This window comes from Dermochelys coriacea, chromosome 8, assembly GCF_009764565.3.
Source record: "Dermochelys coriacea isolate rDerCor1 chromosome 8, rDerCor1.pri.v4, whole genome shotgun sequence".
Taxonomy (NCBI): Eukaryota; Metazoa; Chordata; order Testudines; family Dermochelyidae; genus Dermochelys; species Dermochelys coriacea.
Window position 1 is genome coordinate 1,938,876 of NC_050075.1, and position 21,206 is coordinate 1,960,081.

General features: G+C 43.5%; 1 protein-coding gene across 1 annotated transcript; it reads left to right on the top strand.

Annotated features, from left to right (window-relative positions):
• Positions 1 to 1,648: 1,648 nt before the first annotated feature.
• Positions 1,649 to 17,942, top strand: LOC119860227 (ovoinhibitor-like). Its single transcript, XM_043491033.1, is given in 14 exon segments — positions 1,649 to 1,856; positions 2,476 to 2,495; positions 3,561 to 3,697; positions 6,465 to 6,525; positions 7,882 to 8,018; positions 8,796 to 8,856; positions 10,411 to 10,532; positions 11,032 to 11,092; positions 12,397 to 12,533; positions 13,038 to 13,098; positions 14,361 to 14,496; positions 16,402 to 16,463; positions 17,188 to 17,303; positions 17,748 to 17,942. Coding segments are annotated over 14 exon segments (1,206 nt in total). The 5' UTR covers positions 1,649 to 1,807; the 3' UTR covers positions 17,794 to 17,942.
• The last annotated feature ends 3,264 nt before the right edge of the window (positions 17,943 to 21,206 follow it).

Here is a 21,206-nt window from a genome sequence, read left to right on the forward strand (position 1 = left end):
GTGCTAAAAGTCAAGCTGAATTAGCTCTTGCCAGGGAAATTAAAATAAATAAGAGTTTTTTTAGTTTTATAAATAAAAAGAAAATGATGAAGAATGAGGTTGGGCTGCTCTGCAGTGTGGATGGGAAGGAGATTAAAGATAATCTGGGTCTGGCCCCAAAACGAAATGAATATTTTGCCTTGGGTTTCAATGAGTATGATAATATGGAACATGTGCATGAAGGCAGGACGGCTGATGGAAATGAGTGTCAAGAAATGGAAATTACCACATCTGAGGTGGAAGAAAAACGAAAAGAGCTTAATGCGCTCAAATCACAGGAACCAGATAACGTCCATCCCAGAATGCTGAAAGAACTGGCACATGAGATTGCTAGTCCAGTAGCAAAGATTTGTAATAAATCTACCTATTCAGGGCTAGTACCGTATGACAGTAGAATCGTAGAATATCAGGGTTGGAAGGGACCTCAGGAGGTCATCTAGTCCTGCTCAAAGCAGGACCAACACCAACTAAATCATCTGAGCCAGGGCTTTGTCAAACCGGGCCTTAAAAACCTCTAAGGAAGGAGATTCCACCACCTCCCTAAGTAACCCATTCCAGTGCTTCACCACTCTCCTAGGGGTTATGACTCCCAGGGTTATCGGCTATTTCTCCCTTCATCATTTCCTGGCCATTGTGGGGGCCTCGGGCACTGGGGCACCCCCTCCTGTTCTCTGCCTATGGTACATAAGAAGTCGAATCTCCTGTTGGCCGTAACACTTTGGACTCATGTCGGCTGTTGGGTTTAGGGTGTGGGGGCTGGGTGGTGTGGGTGACCTGTGCTGTACAGGAGTCAGACAAGCGATCCGGCGGTCCCTTCCAGTATAAATTCTGTGACTCTATCTGCACTACGTGCCATGAGAGTCTCAGTTCGCGCATTTGTTCTCCAAAGCCGAGCAGTTGAGTACAAGATGGGGGAAGTAATATCTTACTGGACCCACTTGTGCTGGTGAAAGAGACACGCTTTCGAGCTCTTCTTCAGGTCTGGACTTTGATGATGTCTAACATGCAGAGCTGGGGTCTTATCTCAGAAAAGATGTGAGAACAAATAAGCGCAACCACTCCCCCTTCCCTATACTTTCCCCCCAGACCACCAGCCCATCGGGTCACCACAATCAGAGTTTGCACCACAAACAGAGGCTTCATTCTTCTCTGTGGAATAATCGCAGCTTCCTCTTAATGTTCAAGGCTACTCACTGACACCTCTTACGTTCTATTTTCTTCTGATACAGGAAAACCTATCTCAAGCGACTAACCAAAGGACCAGCCAAAATCAATTAGCTAGTAAAAGTGAATCATTAGCTGGAAGTCAAGACCTCAGTAAATACTGGTTTCAGAGTAGCAGGCGTGTTAGTCTGTATTCGCAAAAAGAAAAGGAGTACTTGTGGCACCTTAGAGACTAACAAATTTATTAGAGCATAAGCTTTCGTGAGCTACAGCTCACTTCATCGGATGCATTTCCGATGAAGTGAGCTGTAGCTCACGAAAGCTTATGCTCTAATAAATTTGTTAGTCTCTAAGGTGCCACAAGTACTCCTTTTCTTTTTTCAGTAAATACTGGCAGTCCTACTGTGCCAGTGACAGAATTGGAGGGTTGTTTCGTAATCAAGTTGGATAGGCTGGTCTCTTGCACAAGTGTATATACATGTAGATATAAACATACACATGGTACATGATCATCATTCATGGGGAGCACTAAGAGAGCATCGCCTCAACTGAGGACTAACAGATTCGACACAGATTAAACCACCACCTCCTCTCCACCAGGAAGATGATGGGTGTTTTTGTGTTCTTTTCTCTAGCAACATGGTGCTTTTCAGGTGAGTAATTTTTGCCGTACTGAGAGTCCTGGCCAGCTTCAAAAATATTAAGGTGTCTTCAAAGTGGAACATAGCCTCATTCTTAGAAGAGCTTTTTCTCTTCAAAAGATGGCACTGAAAACACTTGATCTCCAGAGCCTAATGTCCATACAGTCTTAAATGGGCTAACATTTCTGCACCCTCAGTTTTGTGGGTAGAAGTAACAGCAGGTTCAGTTTCACACCCGTAATTAGTTGTGGGCACAGTGAAGGACATTAAATGTATAAGGGCCTGAAAAAAGGGCACAATCAGCTGTTAAGACATCTACTATTTATATTGAAGTACATTTGCAGTGATATCCTGTAGATCTCCATTTGGATCACAAAACACAGCATGTAAAAAAGAAAAGAAAATCCCAACAAAACACTGTGTTACATTAAAAATAAGACACCTTATCCTCAATTACCAGCATGGTACCAAATTTCACACATGGTTTGTTTAGTTTAACAATCCGTTCACTGACAGTCACTCGGTCAGAAACCGCATGGAATTATTCCACAAAAGAGATTCGCACATTTAAAACCTGTTCCTGTCAATTATTTGGCTTTGTTTTATGATTCTTTCTGTGGTTTTCTTTCAGCTGTTGCCCTGGGCAGTGAGGTGAGTGGCAGATCTTTCTATTTATTCTCTGTCACTTTCTCCAGATTCTGACCTAAGATAAATGGTTGGTGACCACACTGTGGCTGAGTGAATGAAAAACACTGCAACCTGCGGCTGTTTGTATAATGGTCACTAAAGACATTATTGGGGGATTATTGTCTTTTTATCAGATAATTTCAACAAATATTTTTGTCATCTCCAGACAATTCTAGAACTGAACGATATGTTAAATAAACAATGTGATGAATATAAACAATAGACACATAATTTAGTGGAAGAAGTGTGATATATATTTGACCAGCTCTGTAACAGTGAGAATAGTTGGGTGGTTCATCAAGCTGCATAGTTACCCCAGTGTTTTATATCTGGAAGAGTAAAACATTGAGATTCAGATATTTTGTTTCCAAACAGTCAGACTGATGGAATTTGATTATTATATTTATTATTTTACCTAATACAATCTCTGCTTAGACCTTGTGAGGTACTTAAAACAACATGTAGCCACAGCATTGGAGAAACTATGAAAAACACAATAAGGGACTAGATCTTTAGTAAATTGATGTCTCTTGATGTTAGTACAGCCACATCAATTTACACGTGCAGGGAATCTGGCCTAGAGGTTTGTTTGTTTTTTAATATTGCACACATTGGAACAATAAGATTTGGTAGCATCTCACTCTGCACACGTTGCATGCACTGAAACAAATTTCTAGCCTCATTTAACGCTCTGGAAAGCATGTTTCAAAAATTCATTAGATTTTGAAGCTTCAGTTTAAGGCTCCATTTGTAATAACTCCTTAGTTTCAGTAGGGCATGGTTGCTTCCCACAGAATACAGGTCTGAGTGAATGATTCTTCATCCAGCTGTGCATTCCTTCCTCCAGCATGAGAGAAAGCTACTGCAGAACAGACTTATGGATGGAAGAATAAGGTTAAAATATAGTCCTACCTTGCCTTATGGCAGAAGCTAAAAAGGCTGAAGGCACAGAGTGGGGAGATTATTTCTGGGCACTACTTCATACTTAAATGGCTGCACCACTTCTATTGCTTGACACTGCCGTTACAGGTAGATTGTAGTAAGTACCCCCAGGGTATGGCTGAGGATGGCAAAGTACTGACAGCCTGCCCATTTATCCTGGCTAAAGTCTGTGGCACAGATGGCGTCACTTACCCCAGCGAATGTGGACTGTGTGCATACAATTTGTAAGTATTGCACAGAGAACATTCCTTCCAAGTAACTAACAATGAACAGAGCATCTGATGACAGCCTTTAGAAATACCATCATTTCTTCAGGCCTGTTCCTGTAAGTCTCTTAGGCCCTGTCCCTATATTTTTTGCCTTGCTAGAGTACCCTGAGTTTCCTCTCCTTCCCCCTATATGTGCTCAGCTGAGGGTTCATGGAAAAGCCAGACTACAGCATCCCAAGGGAGCTGTGTGCTGACGGAGCAGAGGAAAGAATGGGCCATGGTGTTATGCTAAATGATACACTATAAGGAGATGTCACATGTCTGGTAACTAAAAGAATGATACTGTGTGCTGGTGTTGTAACTATGTCGGTCCCAGGACATTAGAGAGACAAGGTGGGTGAGGTCATATTGTCTATTGGACCAACTTCTCTGGTGAGAGAGAAGAGCTTTTGAGCTTACACAGAGAGCTTCTTCTAATGCAGACCTGAAAAGCAGCTCAGTGTAGTGTGAAAGCTTGCCTCTCTCACCAACAGAAGTTGTTCCAATAAAATATATTGCCTCCCCCATCTTGTCTCTAGAACTATGCTAGCTAGTGATGCTGATACTGCCCCATAGAAGGTGATAAATTAACTCCAATAGACACCTCCTGTCTCCCACACAGTACATGTGAATCTGGTTTGTTTTACCAGCACCGTGACTGTAATATGGAGAGAGTTACTTACTGAGCTCCTTAACCCCAGTATCCCTCTTCCAGTGAGCATGGGACCAATGTTAACAAAAAGTATGATGGAAAATGTTAACAGAAAATTGTGCCGGTAAGTGTAATCTGATGTACCGTAGGGGCCAGATCCTACTCCCAGTAATGTCAACAGAAAGACTCCTTTTGCCCTCTGTCAGTGAGAGATGGTTTGGGTACTAAATAGATGGCCCTAAGTGGTACCTAGACCATGTACTGCCCTTTTTCATAGGGGTGATCTTCAACCTAAATAAACAAAATGGTCATTTTCCATCTATTACACTTAAACGTCATAAAAAAGGGCACGAGAAGAGGAATAGGGCCTGAGACAAGAAGCAGAAATATCCCAGTGCTGCAGAATTGTGCACACAATTCCTCTTCCCATAGCTGTCTCTTCTCACAGTAACAGGAGAAGCACCAAGCAGCCTGATTTAGGGCTATAGGAAAGGGAGACACAAGACTCCTGTATATATCAGTGCATTGACTTCTTTGGATACTGGGATTTTCCAAGATCATACATTGGGAAGGCTGGAAAATACCCCATTTTCTGATCACAGGCAGGGCATTCAAAATACCCTTACTTCTCTCCCCAAACTCAGAAATAATTTCATGAATATGAGCCATAAGCAGACATGGTATTTGGTTAATTTTTTTTTTGCGTATTTGACTAGCTCTAAACCAATGGGAATAGTTTGGGCCATCAAGAAACAAAACTACCCCAGGGCCATATGATGGAGAAGGTAAAACCCTGGGATTCAGATGCTTCATTTCTATCCAGTCAACCCGATAAAATTCAATCTTCAGTTTACCTGATACAATCTGTGCTTAGCCTGTGTGAGAGACAGAAGGCACAACCCTGGAGAAACTATGCAACAATAACTGAGGGGGCATATCTTCAGCTAATGTAAATTGACTTCCATCGATATAGTAGAGGCATATGTAATTACATCAGCTGAGACTAGAGGGTCAGGTTTTTTATATTTTACACACAGAAAGAAACAATGAGATCCAGAAGCCAGTTTCTAAATGTTTTGCATGGGCCGCAACAAATTCTCAGCTTCATTTAACCATCTGGAGCCTCATTTAATTGTGAATCATAATAAATAACTTACTAGATTTTGATATTGAGGCTTTGGTTTAAGGATCCACTTCTAGTACCATGTTAGACTTAACAGGGCTTGGGTATCTCACACCAAACAGAAGTCTGAGCGAGTGATCCTTCCTCCCACGTGTGCATTTCTGCCTCTCCTACATGAGAAAAAGCACCGGCAGAACGGTCTCTTTCCATTTCCAATGGAAGGATAAGGGTAAACTAGAACCCTCGTTCAAAGGCTGGAAGCGCAGTGCGGGGGGGCCGGCCAGAAGGATTGTTTGGGTAACAAAGGCTGTGCCGGGACTATGACTGTGTGGCTGTACAGTTTGATTGCAGTCAGCACCCCAGGATTGTTGATGAGGATGGCAAAGTCCTGATGCCCTGCCCTAGGATCCTGGCTGAGGTCTGTGGCACAGATGGCGTCACTTACCCCAGCGAATGTGTGCTGTGTGCCCACACACAACCTGTGAGTGCTGGTCAGACAACATTCCTTCCAAGCATTTAACAATGGGCAGAGCCACTGAGAACAGCCTTTAAAATACCATCATTTCATCTTAGGCCTATTTCTGTAGGTCACTAAACCCCTTGCCCGCCTCTTTGCCCCTATACCACCCTGATTTTCCTCTCCAGGCTCCTGTATGTGCTTAGCTGAGCTATCCTAGAAGAACCAGACTACAGTCCCCACTTGTAGCAGGGGGCTCAGTGGTGACTGAACAGAGGAAAGAATGGACCAGAGTGTTATTCCAGATGATACACCATAAGGAGACATCACTTATCTGATAACCAATAGGATTATGCTAATCAGTGATGCTAAAATGTGATCAGCTGACTCAATCAGGCACCTCCTGTATCCCACACAATATGTGTGAGTTTGGTTAATTTTACCAGCATCTTCAGGGTTACAGGGAGAGTAACTCACCGATCTTCCTAACTCCCATCTCTCCCTCTTCCAGCGAACATCAGAAAAACGTTATAAAAAAACATGATGGAAAATGTGAACAGGAAATTGTGCCGGTAAGTGACATCTGATGCACAAGAAGGGCCAAATTCTAATTCCACTGATGCCAACAGAAAGGCTCCTCTTGATGTCAGTGAGAGATGGGTCAGACACCACATGCCTAGACTAAATGGAGCATAGACTTTGTACTGGCCTTCTGCAAAGGACTGAATTCAAGTCCAACGACACGAAATGGCCATTATCCATATTCTATGGTACAGTGTCAGAAGAAAGAAAGAGGGCTAGAAAAGGAGTAGTGTTTGAGACAAGGAGCAAAAATGCCCCCGTTCTCTGGGAATGTCCACATAAATTCCTTTCCCATAGCAGCCTCTTCTCAAAGTATCAGGCTAAGCGCTGAGTGGCCAGTTTCAGGACTGTGGGAAGGAGACACACAAGACCCCTGTATATTTCAGTGCATTCAGCTCATGGATACTGGGATTTTCCTTGATAATACACTGGGCAGGTTGCAACCACCCCATGTTCTGATCCCAGGCACAGCGGTCATTCAACTGAAGTTAATAGAAATACATCTAATTAGAGCTGCTGAGGATCTAGCCTGAGGGTTTTTTTATATATTTTATAGAATAAAACAACAAGATCTGGTAGAATATTTCTTTCTACACATTTGGCATGGGCTGAAACAAATTCTTAGCATCATTTAACTCTCCGGAGACTGGATCAGAAATGAAAAGATTTTGATTTTGAGACATTGGTTAATGTTCCCTTTGCAGTATCTAGTTAGTTTCAACAGGGCATGGATGCCTCACAAAGAATACACGTCTGCAGGACGGCTGAAAGGGGGAGGCCAAAGGGGCACTTTGCATTGAGTCCCCCATTTAAGAAGTTCCCAAACTGTGTGGCTTTGCCACATGGCTCAAGGGGTTACAGTGCTGCCTAGGTTTGGCCCAGCTGCCCCTCTATCAGGCTGGAGTGATGGCTGGGCCAGACCAAATCAGTGCTGAGACCCCTGAGCCAGGCCCAGAACCACAGGACTGGAGCCACTCCTGTGGAGTGAGTGTGGGTGGGCTCACTCTCCATGCTCTTCCCCCCGTGGTCATTTTTTGGAAGGGTGGGGGCCTCAGTTTCACATTTTGCCCCGGCCTACAAAAACCTCTGTGCAGCCCTGCAAGTCTGAGGAACTGATTCTTCCTCCCATCCATGCCTTCCTTCCCCTCCAGCATGAGAAAACATGAGTAAACTCCTGCAAAATGACTCCCCCCATTGCCAAGGGAAGAATATGCTTAAAATAGAGCCCTTGTGCATCTGATGGCCGAAGGGACAGAGGCTGAAGGCCCCGGGTGAGGGAGTCACTCTGAAGCACTATTTCATACAACAGCAGCTGCACTGGTGCGATTTCTGTGTTGCTTTTACAGCTTGACTGTGATAAGTACCCCAGGACTAAAGCTGAGGATGGCAAAGTTCTGATAGGCTGCCCAAGGATCCTGGCTGAGGTCTGTGGCACAGATGGTGTCACTTACCCGAATGAATGTATGCAGTGTGCCCATAACCTGTGAGTACTATACTCAGAACATTCCTTCTGAGTACTTCCTGGGCAGAGCTCCTGCAAACAGCCTTTATAGACACCATCATTTCTTCACAGGCCTATTTCTGTAGGCCTTTTAGCCCCGGCCCCATTCTTTGCCCCTCCAATGTATTCTGATTTTTCTCCTCTGCTTCCCACTACTTCCACTAACCCCCATTCCCACCATAAATCTCACCAGAATATCATAGAAGAGGCAGGCTACAAAGCTAGAGTAACTGGTCTGTAATTCCCTAGGTCCTCTTTCTTTCCATTTGTAAAGATAGGCACTCTGTTTGCTCTTTTCAGTCCTCTGGGACCTTGGCCCTCCACCATGAGTTCTTGACGGTAATCAGTAATGGTTCAGACACTGCTTCAGTTAGTTCCTTAAGGACACGAGGCTGAATTTCATCAGCCCTGCCAACATGAATACATCTAATTTATCTAAATATTCTGGGCTGTCCCTATTCTGGCTTGTGTTCTTTCCCCCTTTTTCTTTATATTGATTGTGAAGCATCTGGTCACAATTAACCCTTTTAGTGAAGACTGTATCATACACTATAAGGAGAAGTCACATGGCTGATAACTTATGGGAAGATACAAGTTGTTGACGCTCATACTGCCTCATAGAAGGTGATAAATTAACTCAGTAAGACACTGCCTGTATCCCATACAATATATGTGAGATTGCACCATTTTACTGGCTCTTGAGCGTAACAAGTACAGTTACTCACAGAGCTCCCTAACTTCAGTTTCTCCCTCTTCCAGAGAACACGGGGAAAACATTAACAAAAAGCATGATGGAGAATGCAAACATGAAATCGGCCTGGTAAGTATAACCTGAAGTAAAATTACAGCCAGATCCTACTCCCATTGACGTCAATGGACAGAATCCTGTTGACTTCAATGAGAGCTGGTTCAGGCATTGTATGAATGGACTCATGGGGTATGTCTTGCCTTATACACAGGGATGAATTTCATCCTAAATACACAAAATGGCCATTCTCCATATACTACAGTATTACCTCAGAACAAAAGGAGATAGAAGAGGAGCAACATATGAGACAAGTAGCAGAAATATCCCAAAAAGAAAAGGAGTACTTGTGGCACCTTAGAGACTAACAAATTTATTAGAGCATAAGCTTTCGTGAGCTACAGCTCACTTCATCGGATGCATCCGATGAAGTGAGCTGTAGCTCACGAAAGCTTATGCTCTAATAAATTTGTTAGTCTCTAAGGTACCACAAGTACTCCTTTTCTTTTTGCGAATACAGACTAACACGGCTGCTCCTCTGAAACCAGAAATATCCCAGTGCTGCAGAATTGTGCACATAACACCTGTTCCCATAGAAGTCTCTTCTCACAATAGCAGGCTAAGCACTGAGCAGCCTGATTTAGGACCATGGGAAGGGGAGACACAAGACCCCTGTATATATCAATGCATTGACCTCTTTGGATACTGGGATTTTCCAAGATTGTACACTGAGAAGGTTGGAAAACACCCCTATTTCTGCTCCCAGGCAGGGCACCCTGTGTGCAGTGGGATTCCAAACACCCTGGCTGTTGTCCATAACCATAAAAATAATTTGATGAATAGCAGCAATAATCATTCCAAATCATTGGATTCACGTATCTTTTATGTATTTGTCCAGCTCTAAACCAAAGGGACTAGTCAGGGCCATCAAGAAGTAAAATGACCCCCATGCCATCTATCTGAAAGAGTAAAACCCTGGGATTCAGCTCTTCCAATTTCCTAGTCAGAGGAATGGAATTTCATTTTTTCTCTTACCTGACACAGTCTGTGCTTAGACTGTGTGTGGTTCACAGAGCAACAGCCAGACTCTTTGTTGGAGAAAACATGAACAAATAACACAGAGGGGACAGCTGGGTGAATTGATTTCCAAAGACATCCATCGACCTACTTCGATTTACACACACAGAGGAGCTGGCCTGAGGGTTTCTATATGGTGCAGATTGGAACACCAAGATCTGGAAACCTATTTGTCTCTGCATGTTTGGCTGGCATTGATACAAATTCTTAGCCTCATTTAACCCTCTGGAGACTGGATCATAAATGATAACTCCTTAGATTTTGAGTGTTGGGACATTGGTTTAAGGATCCACTTTTAATACCTAGTTACGTTCAATATAACGCGAGTGCCTCCCACAGAATATAAGTCTGAGGGAATGATCCTTGCTCTCCAGCATGAGAGAAAACACTTAGAACCCACTCACCCGGTTTTCAATAAATTTAACATTTAACCCTAGTTTGTATATGGGAGATGCTCTGAGGCCGGGAGGCCCAGAGTGGGGAAGATTACTCATGGGCACTATTTCCTATAACAAAGGACACACTGGTACTATTGGTGTGTTATTTTTACAGCTTAATTGTAGTGAGCACCACCGCGGCAAAGTCCTGATATCCTGCCCAAGGATCCTGGCTGAGGTCTGTGGCACAGATGGCATCACTTACCCCAATGATTGTATGCTGTGTGCCCATAACTTGTAAATACTGTACATCACCCATTCTTTCTGAGTAATTAACAATGGGCAGAGTTCCTGATTGCAGCCTTTATAAATATCCTCATTTCTCCATAGACGTGTTTCTATAATTCCCTTGTTCAGGGACCCTCCTCTCTGCCCATCCAGGGTACTCTGAGTTTCCTCCCCTTGTCCTGTACAGACAGTGGGGCTATCAAGGAAGAGCCAGAGCACAACCCTCAGAATTCAGTAGTGGGATGACTGGTGCTTGGCCATTCAGGAAAGAATGGGCCAGAATATTATTCCAAATGATACACTGTAAGGAGATGTCACATATCTTCTAACCAATAGCATTACAGTAGTCAGAGATGTAGCTACTGCCCTGTAGCCGGTGATAATCTAACTCAGACACATCCTGGATCCCATCCAATCTATGGGAGTTTGGTTCATTTTACGAGTGCCTGGAGGGTGACAGGAAGAGTACTTCATTGAGCTCCCTCATGCCAGTCTCTCCCTCTTCCAGGGAACACAGGACCAGTGTTGGCAAAAAGCACGATGGCAGGTGCAAAGAGAAAACAACTGCGGTAAGTGAGACCTGTTGCACAGTAAGTGGCCGAACCTCCTTCTATTCATACCAATGGAGCGACTCCAACCTATTTACTTCAGTGACGGAAGGGTCACGTACTGTATGCATGGATTTAGGCGATGCATAGACCACGTGCTGCCCTCGTATCTAGGGATCAATTTCACCCTAACAATGCCAAATGGCCATTATCCATATCCTGCAATATAAAAAGGGAGACAGAAGGTGAACAGGATCTGAGACAAGGAGCATAAAGGCCCTAGTGTTGCAGAACTGTGAAAACAAACCCTGTTCACACAACAAATTTCTTCTCCCCGTGTCAGGTGATGCGTTAAAAGCCGGCTTTGGGACTATGAGGAGAGGACACACAAGACCCCTGGTTTATATTCACCTTGGTGGATAGTAGGATTTTCTGAGCTAATGAGTTGGGCAGGTAATAAAAACCTCTGTGTTGTGATACCAGGCAGGGCAGTCTGCGTGTAGGAGGATTCAAAACATCCGCTCTTGTTTTTGAGCAATAATCAGAACAAATCATTATTTTTTTACCTATTTGATCAGCTCTAAACCTGAGGGAATTGTTTGGGCCATCAAGAAGCAAAAACAACCACAGTTCTAGATAATTGAAAGAGAAGAACCCTGGGATTCAGACACTCCATTTCCATACAGTCAGAATGAAGGAATTTCTGTCTTTTCTCTTTTTTTGTTACTATCTGTGCTTAGACCATATGAGCTACATAGAGTAACGTGCAGACACCACACTGAAGAAAGTATGAAAATTACCACCAAAGAGCCATATACTCATCTGTTGTAAATCAACTATCGCTGCCATCAACAGAGCTAGGTCAATTTACAGCAGCTGAGAATCTGCTCCAGATTTTCTTATAACATACAAATACAACAAATCTGGTAGCATATTTCTTTTTGGATGTTCTGCATGAACTGAAACAAATTCTTATCATTTCACTCTCTGGACACTGGATCATAACTGAAATCTCATTAGATTTGGAGTTCTGAGGCTTTTTGACTAAATGCACCACTTGTAATACCTATGGGTGTGTCCCACAGAATACAGGTCTGAGTGAAGAAGCCTTCCTCCCAATTGTGCATTCCTTCCCCTCCAGCATGAGAGAAAACTACAGTAGCACTGAGTAGCTCTCTTTTCTGTGGAACAATAAATTTTAAACATAAATCCTAATTTCTCCTGTGATAAACACCAGAAAGGCTGGAGACACAGGGGGTGACTCATGGAGCACCATTTCATAGATCAAAGGATGCAACAATTCTATTGCTGTGTTACTTTCCCAGCCTAAGTGTACTTCACACCACAGGACTACTACTGACGATGGCAAAATACTGATGGTCTGGCCCAGGATCCTGGACCCAGTGTGTGCCACAGATGGTGTCACTTATACCAATGAATGCGAGGTGTGTGCCCATAACCTGTAAGTACCGTACAGAAAGCATTTCTTCTGAGTGATTAACAAAGGGCCAAGCTCCTGAAAACAGCCTTTATAAATATCTTTCATAGCCTGTTTCTGGAGGTCTCTTAGCCCTTGACCCTACTTCTTTACCCATTTAGTCTGCCTTGAGTTTTCTTTCCTGACCCTGCATTGGCTCACGGGGAAACATGGAACGGCCAAATGACACCCCCTCCTCCCCACGAATGCAGCAGGGGGCTAAGTGATGATTGAACAAAGAAAAGAACGGGCCAGAATGTTACTCCAAATGATACAATAGAAAGAGACATCACATATCTGGTAAAGACTAGGATTATACTGGACTCAGTGTTGCTGGTACTGCCTTGTAGAAGGAGATAAACTAATTCAATCAGATGCTACCTGTACCCCCCCACAGTATATGGGAGATTGGTTCATTCTACCACTGCCCTGAGTGTAGCAGGGAGAGTTACCCACTGAGCTCCCTAATTCCAGTCTCTTCTCTTCCAGAGAACATGGGACCAATGTTAGCAAAAAGCACGATGGGAAATGCAAATAGGAAGTTGTGCCGGTAAGTGTAACCTGATGCAAAACAAGGGCCAAACCCGACTCCCAGTAACGTCAGTGGAAAGACACCTCCTAACCTCAGCGAGTGATGGTTCAGACACAATACTCATGGATTCAAGTGGTGCCTAGAGTTTGTAGGGATCTTCTGCAAGGGGGTGAATTCACCCTAACTACATGAAATGGCCATTATCTATATACATCAGCATACTGTCAGAAGAAAGAAAGAGGGATATAAGAGGAATGCGCTTTGAGATGACCCTGTGCTCTGGAAATATGAACAGATATCCCATTCCCATAGCAGTCTTCTCACAGTACCAGGTGAAGCACTGAGCGGCCAGTTTTAGGACTACAGGAAGGGGAGACACAAGTCCCCTGTATAGATTAGTGCATTCCTCTCCTTCGATACTGGGATTTCCAAGAAAATAAACTGGGGCAGGTGAAAAAGCCCCTGTGTTCTGATCACTGTCAGGGCATCCTACATGCAGGGGGAATGAACAAATACAGAAATCATTGGATGAACATGACCACTATTAATAAAAAAAATGATTGGATTGATTTATTTTGTATAGGCTGACCAGCTCTAAACACAGCAATAGTTTGGCCATCAAGAAACAAAACCACTCCAGTGCTTTATATTTGAAGGAGCAAAACCCTGGGATTCAGATATGCCATTTCAATACAGTCAGACGGATGGCATTTTTTTTTCCTGGTACAATCTGTGCTTAGATGGTATGAGATACACAGAGCAACAGGCAGGCATCTTGTCAGAGAAACTATGAAAATATTACAACAAAGGGCTAAACTGACTCCCACTGAAGTGCACAGAGCTCCATCAATTTACACTAGCTGAGGCTCTCGCCTGAGGGTTTTTCATATTTTACAGAATGAAACAAGATCAGGTACATATTTCTCTCTCCCTGTTTTAATGGGCTGAACCAATTTCTTAGCCTCATTTAACCCCCTGGAAAATGGATCACAAATGAAAACTCATTAGATTTTTGAGGCTTTGGTTTAAAGCTGCACTTCTGATTCCTATTTAAGTTCAACAGGGCCTAGACTGAGTGAATGATCCTTTCTCCCACCTGGGCATTCCTTACTCTCCAGCATGAGATAAGGGAAGAGAACTACTCACACCACGTTCAATGGAAGAAGAAGTTTAAAGTATAACCCTAGTCTGTCGTTCAGTAGAAGTTACAACAGCTGGAGGCTCAGAGTGGGGAGGTGACTCGTGGGCACCACGGTGATTGCTTGACATTGCTATTACAGGTGGATTGTAGTAAATACCCCCGAGGAACTACTGAGGATGGAAAAGTTCTGACAGCTTGCTCACTTATCCTGGCTGAGGTCTGCAGCACAGATGGTGTCACTTACCCCAGCAAATGCTGGCTGTGTGCCCCTAACTTGGAAGTACTGTGCAGAGAACATTCCTTCTGAGTTACTCACAGTGGGCAGAGCTCCGGATAGCAGCCTTAATAAAAACCAGAATTTCTTCATAGACCTCTTTCTGCAGATCTCTTAGCCCCTGGTCCTCTTCTTTGACTCTCCAGTCTATTCTGAGTTTCCTCCCCCGCCCCTTGCATGTGCTCAGTTGGGCTATCATGGAGGAGACAGACTACCACCCCCAGAGTTCAACAGGGGGCTGAGTGGTGATTGAGCAGAGGAAAGAATGGGCCAGCATGTTATTCAAATGATACACTGTAAGGAGATGTCACATGTCTAGTAACAGATATTCTTATACTGGTAAGAGATGCTTATCCTACCTTGTCACAGGTGATAAGGCATCTGACTGAGATATCAGAGTAGCAGCCGTGTTAGTCTGTATTCGCAAAAAGAAAAGGAGTACTGGTGGCACCTTAGAGACTAACAAATTTATTAGAGCATAAGCTTTCGTGAGCTACAGCTCACTTCATCGGATGCATTTGGTGGAAAAAGCAGAGGAGAGATTTATATACACACACACAGAGAACATGAAACAATGGGTTTATCATACACACTGTAAGGAGAGTGATCACTTAAGATAAGCCATCACCAACAGCGGGGGGGGAAGGAGGAAAACCTTTCATGGTGACAAGCAAGGTAGGCTAATTCCAGCAGTTAACAAGAATATCAGAGGAACAGTGGGGGGTGGGGTGGGGGGGAGAAATACCATGGGGAAATAGGTTTCAGAGTAGCAGCCGTGTTAGTCTGTATTCGCAAAAAGAAAAGGAGTACTTGTGGCACCTTAGAGACTAACAAATTTATTAGAGCATAAGCTTTCGTGAGCTACAGCTCACTTCATCGGATGCATCCGATGAAGTGAGCTGTAGCTCACGAAAGCTTATGCTCTAATAAATTTGTTAGTCTCTAAGGTGCCACAAGTACTCCTTTTCTTTTTGTGTAATGACTCATCCATTCCCAGTCTCTAGTCAAGCCTAAGTTAATTGTATCCAGTTTGCAAATTAATTCCAATTCAGCAGTCTCTCGTTGGAGTCTGTTTTTGAAGCTTTTTTGTTGAAGTATAGCCACTCTAAGATCTGTGATCGAGTGACCAGAGAGATTGAAGTGTTCTCCAACTGGTTTTTGAATGTTATAATTCTTGACGTCTGATTTGTGTCCATTCATTCTTTTACGTAGAGACTGTCCAGTTTGGCCAATGTACATGGCAGAGGGGCATTGCTGGCACATGATGGCATATATCACATTGGGAATGGATGAGTCATTACACAAAGTAAAACTATTTCCCCATGCATCCGATGAAGTGAGCTGTAGCTCACGAAAGCTTATGCTCTAATAAATTTGTTAGTCTCTAAGGTGCCACAAGTACTCCTTTTCTTTTTGCGAATACAGACTAACACGGCTGCTACTCTGAAACCTATTTCCCCATGGTATTTCTCCCCCCCACCCCACCCCCCACTGTTCCTCTGATATTCTTGTTAACTGCTGGAATTAGCCTACCTTGCTTGTCACCATGAAAGGTTTTCCTCCTTTCCCCCCCCCCCGCTGTTGGTGATGGCTTATCTTAAGTGATCACTCTCCTTACAGTGTGTATGATAAACCCATTGTTTCATGTTCTCTGTGTGTGTGTGTGTATATAAATCTCTCCTCTGTTTTTTCCACCAAATGCATCCGATGAAGTGAGTTGTAGCTCACGAAAGCTTATGCTCTAATAAATTTGTTAGTCTCTAAGGTGCCACCAGTACTCCTTTTCTTTCTGACTGAGATAGTTTCTGAATTCCAGACAGTACATGTGAGTTTGTGTCATTTTTATCAGCAACTACGATGTAACAGGATGAGCCTAAGCTCCTAACTTCAGTCTTTCCCTCTTCCAGGGAACATGGAACCAGTGTTACCAAGAAACACGATGAGAAATGCAAACAGGAAACTGCAATGGTAAGTGACACCAGATGCAAAAGAAGGACCAGATCCTACTTCCATGGATGGCATTGGAAAGGCTCCCCTTGATTTCAGTGAGAGATGGTTCAGGCACTATCCGCATTGCCCTTGTGTGGGTCTTCTTCCCAGGGATGAATTTCAGCTGGCTACACGAAATGGTCATTATCCATAAATCGCACTGTGAGATCAGGGGAAAGGAGGGGAGAGAGGAGAGGAATGGGATATGAGCTCAGCAGCAGCAATGCCCCAATGCTGCAGAAATGTGAACTTCCCCATAGCATCTCTTCTCACAGTATCAGGCTAAGCTCCGAGAAGCATGATTTAGGACCATGGGAAGGGGAGACACAGGACCCCAGTATATATCAGTACAGTGACCTCTTTGGATACTTGGATTTTCCGAGACAATACACTGGGCAAGTTGGAAAATCCCATATGTTCTGATCACAAGCAGGGCACCCTGTGTAGAGGGCATTCTAAACGCCTGCTGCTACCCTCGTACATGTGGTCAGCAGATGTTGCTTAGGTCAAAGTGGGAAAACAAGCTTTATTTTTATAGTAACTCCTCCCAGCAGGGAGAGGCGAGTGGATAAGTCAGTTATCAGATTCTTAGATGGCGAAGTGAATTTTTTTAGAGCAGGAATAGATTATTATTACAGTAGCACCCAAAGCCCCATTTGTTGCTACGTGCTTTACAAACATGCTATTCCTCTTCCGTGTGCAGGTTGACTGCAGTGATTATGTTACACCCAGCCCCATCTGCATGCGGGAGTACATACCCCATTGTGGCTCTGATGACAAAACCTACGACAACAAATGTGTATTCTGCAATGCAGTCACGTACGTACAGAACTAAATCTCTTCTTCTAAATAATTAAAGGGATTAATCAATCTATCTGTAAGAGGCATGAGTAAAGTTCCCGTACTTCACATTTGCCTGTTTCCTTATGTATGTGGTCATGTTGATTTTGACGGAAGCGGATCTCCAGATGTCACGAACTGCAGACCTGCAATGAGTTTTACCTATTTGGCCTAGAGTTTAAGTATGTCATGAAAAATATTTCACAAACACTTCTTGTTCCTGATGAAGGAGCGAAATCTTTCACTTTTCTTTTAATGCTAAGCATGGATGGAAATAGCTGTTGAGATTCTATTACTTTGAATGGTCTTGCATGCTGTGCTAAGACCCTATCAGAGACTTCCAGTGCTACTCGAATGAAGAGACCTATATTAGCATCCTCCGTGCTCCATCTCTGATCCAGTTCTCTCTCTTTTCCCCTCCAGGGAAAGCAATGGGACTCTCACCTTGAGCCATTTTGGAGAATGTTGAATCCTCAGAGGTGCTGAGCCCTGAGAGAGAGCCCTCCTTTGCTTCACTTTCCATTGGCAGAGCCTTCATAAAGACCCATCCTCAGCACAGCCGGCACCCTGAGGGCTCTTGATTTCTCCTGAGTTTCTTGTTCAATAAAACAAAACTCACCAGCATTTCTTTGTCCTGTTTTATCGCCATGTCACAAACCACATTTCTTTCTGGGTTGTTGAGTGACGATGCCAGAGAGAACAGAAAGTGTGAGTGTGCTTAGAAACGGATTGTTTGTTTGACGTTCTACTCCCTCTAGGATGTAACTTCCAGAGAGGCAGCAACTTCCTTCCATCAGTGTCATAGGGGATAGCAGGAAAATGTAGCCACATCAAATACATTGTCTCATGATTTTACATGGAATTTAACTTCAATCTACAAAGGTAACAGGATCGTAATATTGTAGTGAGCTCATGCAGACCTCTGACATCTTCCCTGTTTTCAGCCTCATAACTATATACATGAAATTATAACCTATAACCTTACTATAACATTACTGTAACAATTACTATAACCTCCCTGTAACAACCATGCTCAGTGCATTATGAGTCTTCCAAAGACACCCGACATGACAAACTTTGCATTGGATACCACACAATCATTTTATAAAGAGGAACATGGGTGTGTAGGGTGTTTCCCCGAGGTACAGAGCAATACAATAATATGGTTGGATGATCTGCACACCTGCATATGTGTATATAGACGCACACATGTGTATGTGTGAGAAACACAAAAAGATGAACTCCCAAGCTGAGCACTACCAGACTCACGACAGACCAAACCACCACCTCCACCGTGAATGCAACAAGGTGTCTTTGTGCTTTTCACTCTGGCACTTTGCTGATTCTCAGATGACTACGTCCTGCACTATTGCACAGCCCTGGGTCTGACATTCTCTGCCTCTGGATGATTTGGGCCGCATCCTGGGTCTCTTCAGAAACATTACAGTGTTCTCAAAGTTGAGGAAAATCTCTCCCTGTGAAGAGCTATTTTGTCTCAGAAAGATGGCACTGGCAAGACTTGACATCCAGAAAGCCTTTGACAAGGTCCCTCAGCAAACGCTCTTATGCAAAGTAAGCTGCAATGGGATAAGAGGGAAGGTCCTCTCAGAGCCAGAAGAGTACCCAGAAGTCACCTACTACAGGACAGGCCCAACAAACAAAAGAACAGAACGCCACTAGCCATCACCTTCAGCCCCCAACTAAAACCTCTCCAACATATCATCAAGGATCTACAACCTATCCTGAAGGACGACCCATCACTCTCACAGATCTTTGGAGACAGGCCAGTCCTTGCTTACAGACAGCCCCCCAACCTGAAGCAAATACTCACCAGCAACCACACACCACACAACAGAACCCCTAACCCAGGAACCTATCCTTGCAACAAAGCTCGTTGCCAGCTGTGTCCACATATCTATTCGGGGACACCATCATAGGGTCTAATCACATCAGCCACATTATCAGAGGCTCATTCACCTGCGCATCTACCAATGTGATATGTGCCAGCAATGCCCCTCTGCCATGTACATTGGTCAAACTGGACAGTCTCTACATAAAAGAATAAATGGACACAAATCAGATGTCAAGAATTATAACATTCAAAAACCAGTTGGAGAACACTTCAATCTCTCTGGTCACTCGATTACAGACCTAAGAGTGGCTATTCTTCAACAAAAAAACCTCAAAAACAGACTCCAACGAGAGACTGCTGAATTGGAATTAATTTGCAAACTGGATACAATTAATTTAGGCTTGAATAGAGACTGGGAGTGGATGGGTCATTACACAAAGTAAAACTATTTCCCCGTGTTATTCCCCCCCCGCACCCCGACTGTTCCTCAGATGTTCTTGTCAATTGCTGGAAATGGTCCACCTTGATTATCACTACTAAAGGTTTTCTTCCCCCCCACCCCCCTGCTCTCCTGCTGGTAATAGCTCATCTTAAGTGATCACTCTGGTTACAGTGTGTATGGTAACACCCATTGTTTCATGGTCTCTATGTATATAAATCTCCCCACTGTATTTTCCACTGAATGCATCTGATGAAGTGAGCTGTAGCTCACGAAAGCTTATGCTCAAATAAATTTGTTAGTCTCTAAGGTTCCACAAGTACTCCTTTTCTTTTTGTGAATACAGACTAACACGGCTGCTACTCTGAAACCTGGTTAAAAGATAGGAAACAAAGGGTAGGAATAAATGGTCAGTTTTCAGAATAGAGAGAGGTAAATAGTGGTGTCCCCCAGGGGTCTGTACTTGTCCCAGTCCTATTCAACATATTCATAAATGATCTGGAAAACGGGATAAACAGTGAGGTGGCAAAATTTGCAGATGATATGAAATTACTCAAGATAGTTAAGACCCAGGCAGACTGCAAAGAGCTACAAAAGGATCTCTCAAAACTGGGTGACTGGGCAACAAAATGGCAGATGAAATTCAACGTTGATAAATGCAAAGTAATGCACATTAGAAAACTATCCATATAAAATGATGGGCTCTAAATTAGCTGTTACCACTCAAGAAAGAGATCTTGGCATCATTGTGGATAGTTCTCTGAAAACATCCACTCAATGTGCAGCAGAAGTTTAAACAGCGAAGAGAATGCTGGGCATAATTAAGAAAGGGATAAATAATAGGACAGAAAATATCATATTGCCTCTTTATAAATCCATGGTACGCCCACATCTTGAATACTGTGTGCAGATGTGGTCACCCCATCCCAAAAAAGATATACTGAAATTGGAAAAGGTTCAGAAAAGGGCAACAAAAATGATTAGGCGTATGGAATGGCTTCCATATGAGGAGACATTAATAAGACGGGGACTTTTCAGCTTGGAAAAGAGACAGCTAAAGGGAGATATGTTTGAGGTCTATAAAATCATGACTGGTGTAGAGAAAGTAGATAAGGAAGTGTTGTTTACTATTTCTCATAACACAAGAACTAGGGTCACCAAATGAAATTAATAGGCAGCAGGTTTAAAACAAATAAAAGGAAGTATTTTTTCACACAACGCACAGTTAACCTGTGGAATTCCTTGCCGGAGGATGTTGTGAAGGCCAAGACCATAAGAAGGGTTCAAAAAAGAACTAGATAAATTCCTGGAGGATAGGTCCATCAATGGCTATTAGCCAGGATGGTCAGGGATGATGTCAAAGCTGGGAGGTATTGCCAATTCAGAGAAGGATCAGGATATTATACAGGAGGATCTGGATGACCTTGTAAATTGAAGTAATCTTGCCCAGATGCTCAGGGTTTAGCTGATCGCCATATTTGGGGTTGGGAAGGAATTTTCCTCCAGGGCAGATTGGAGAGGCCCTGGAGGTTTTTCGCCTTCCTCTGTAGCATGGGGCATGGGTCACTTGAGGGAGGCTTCTCTGCTCCTT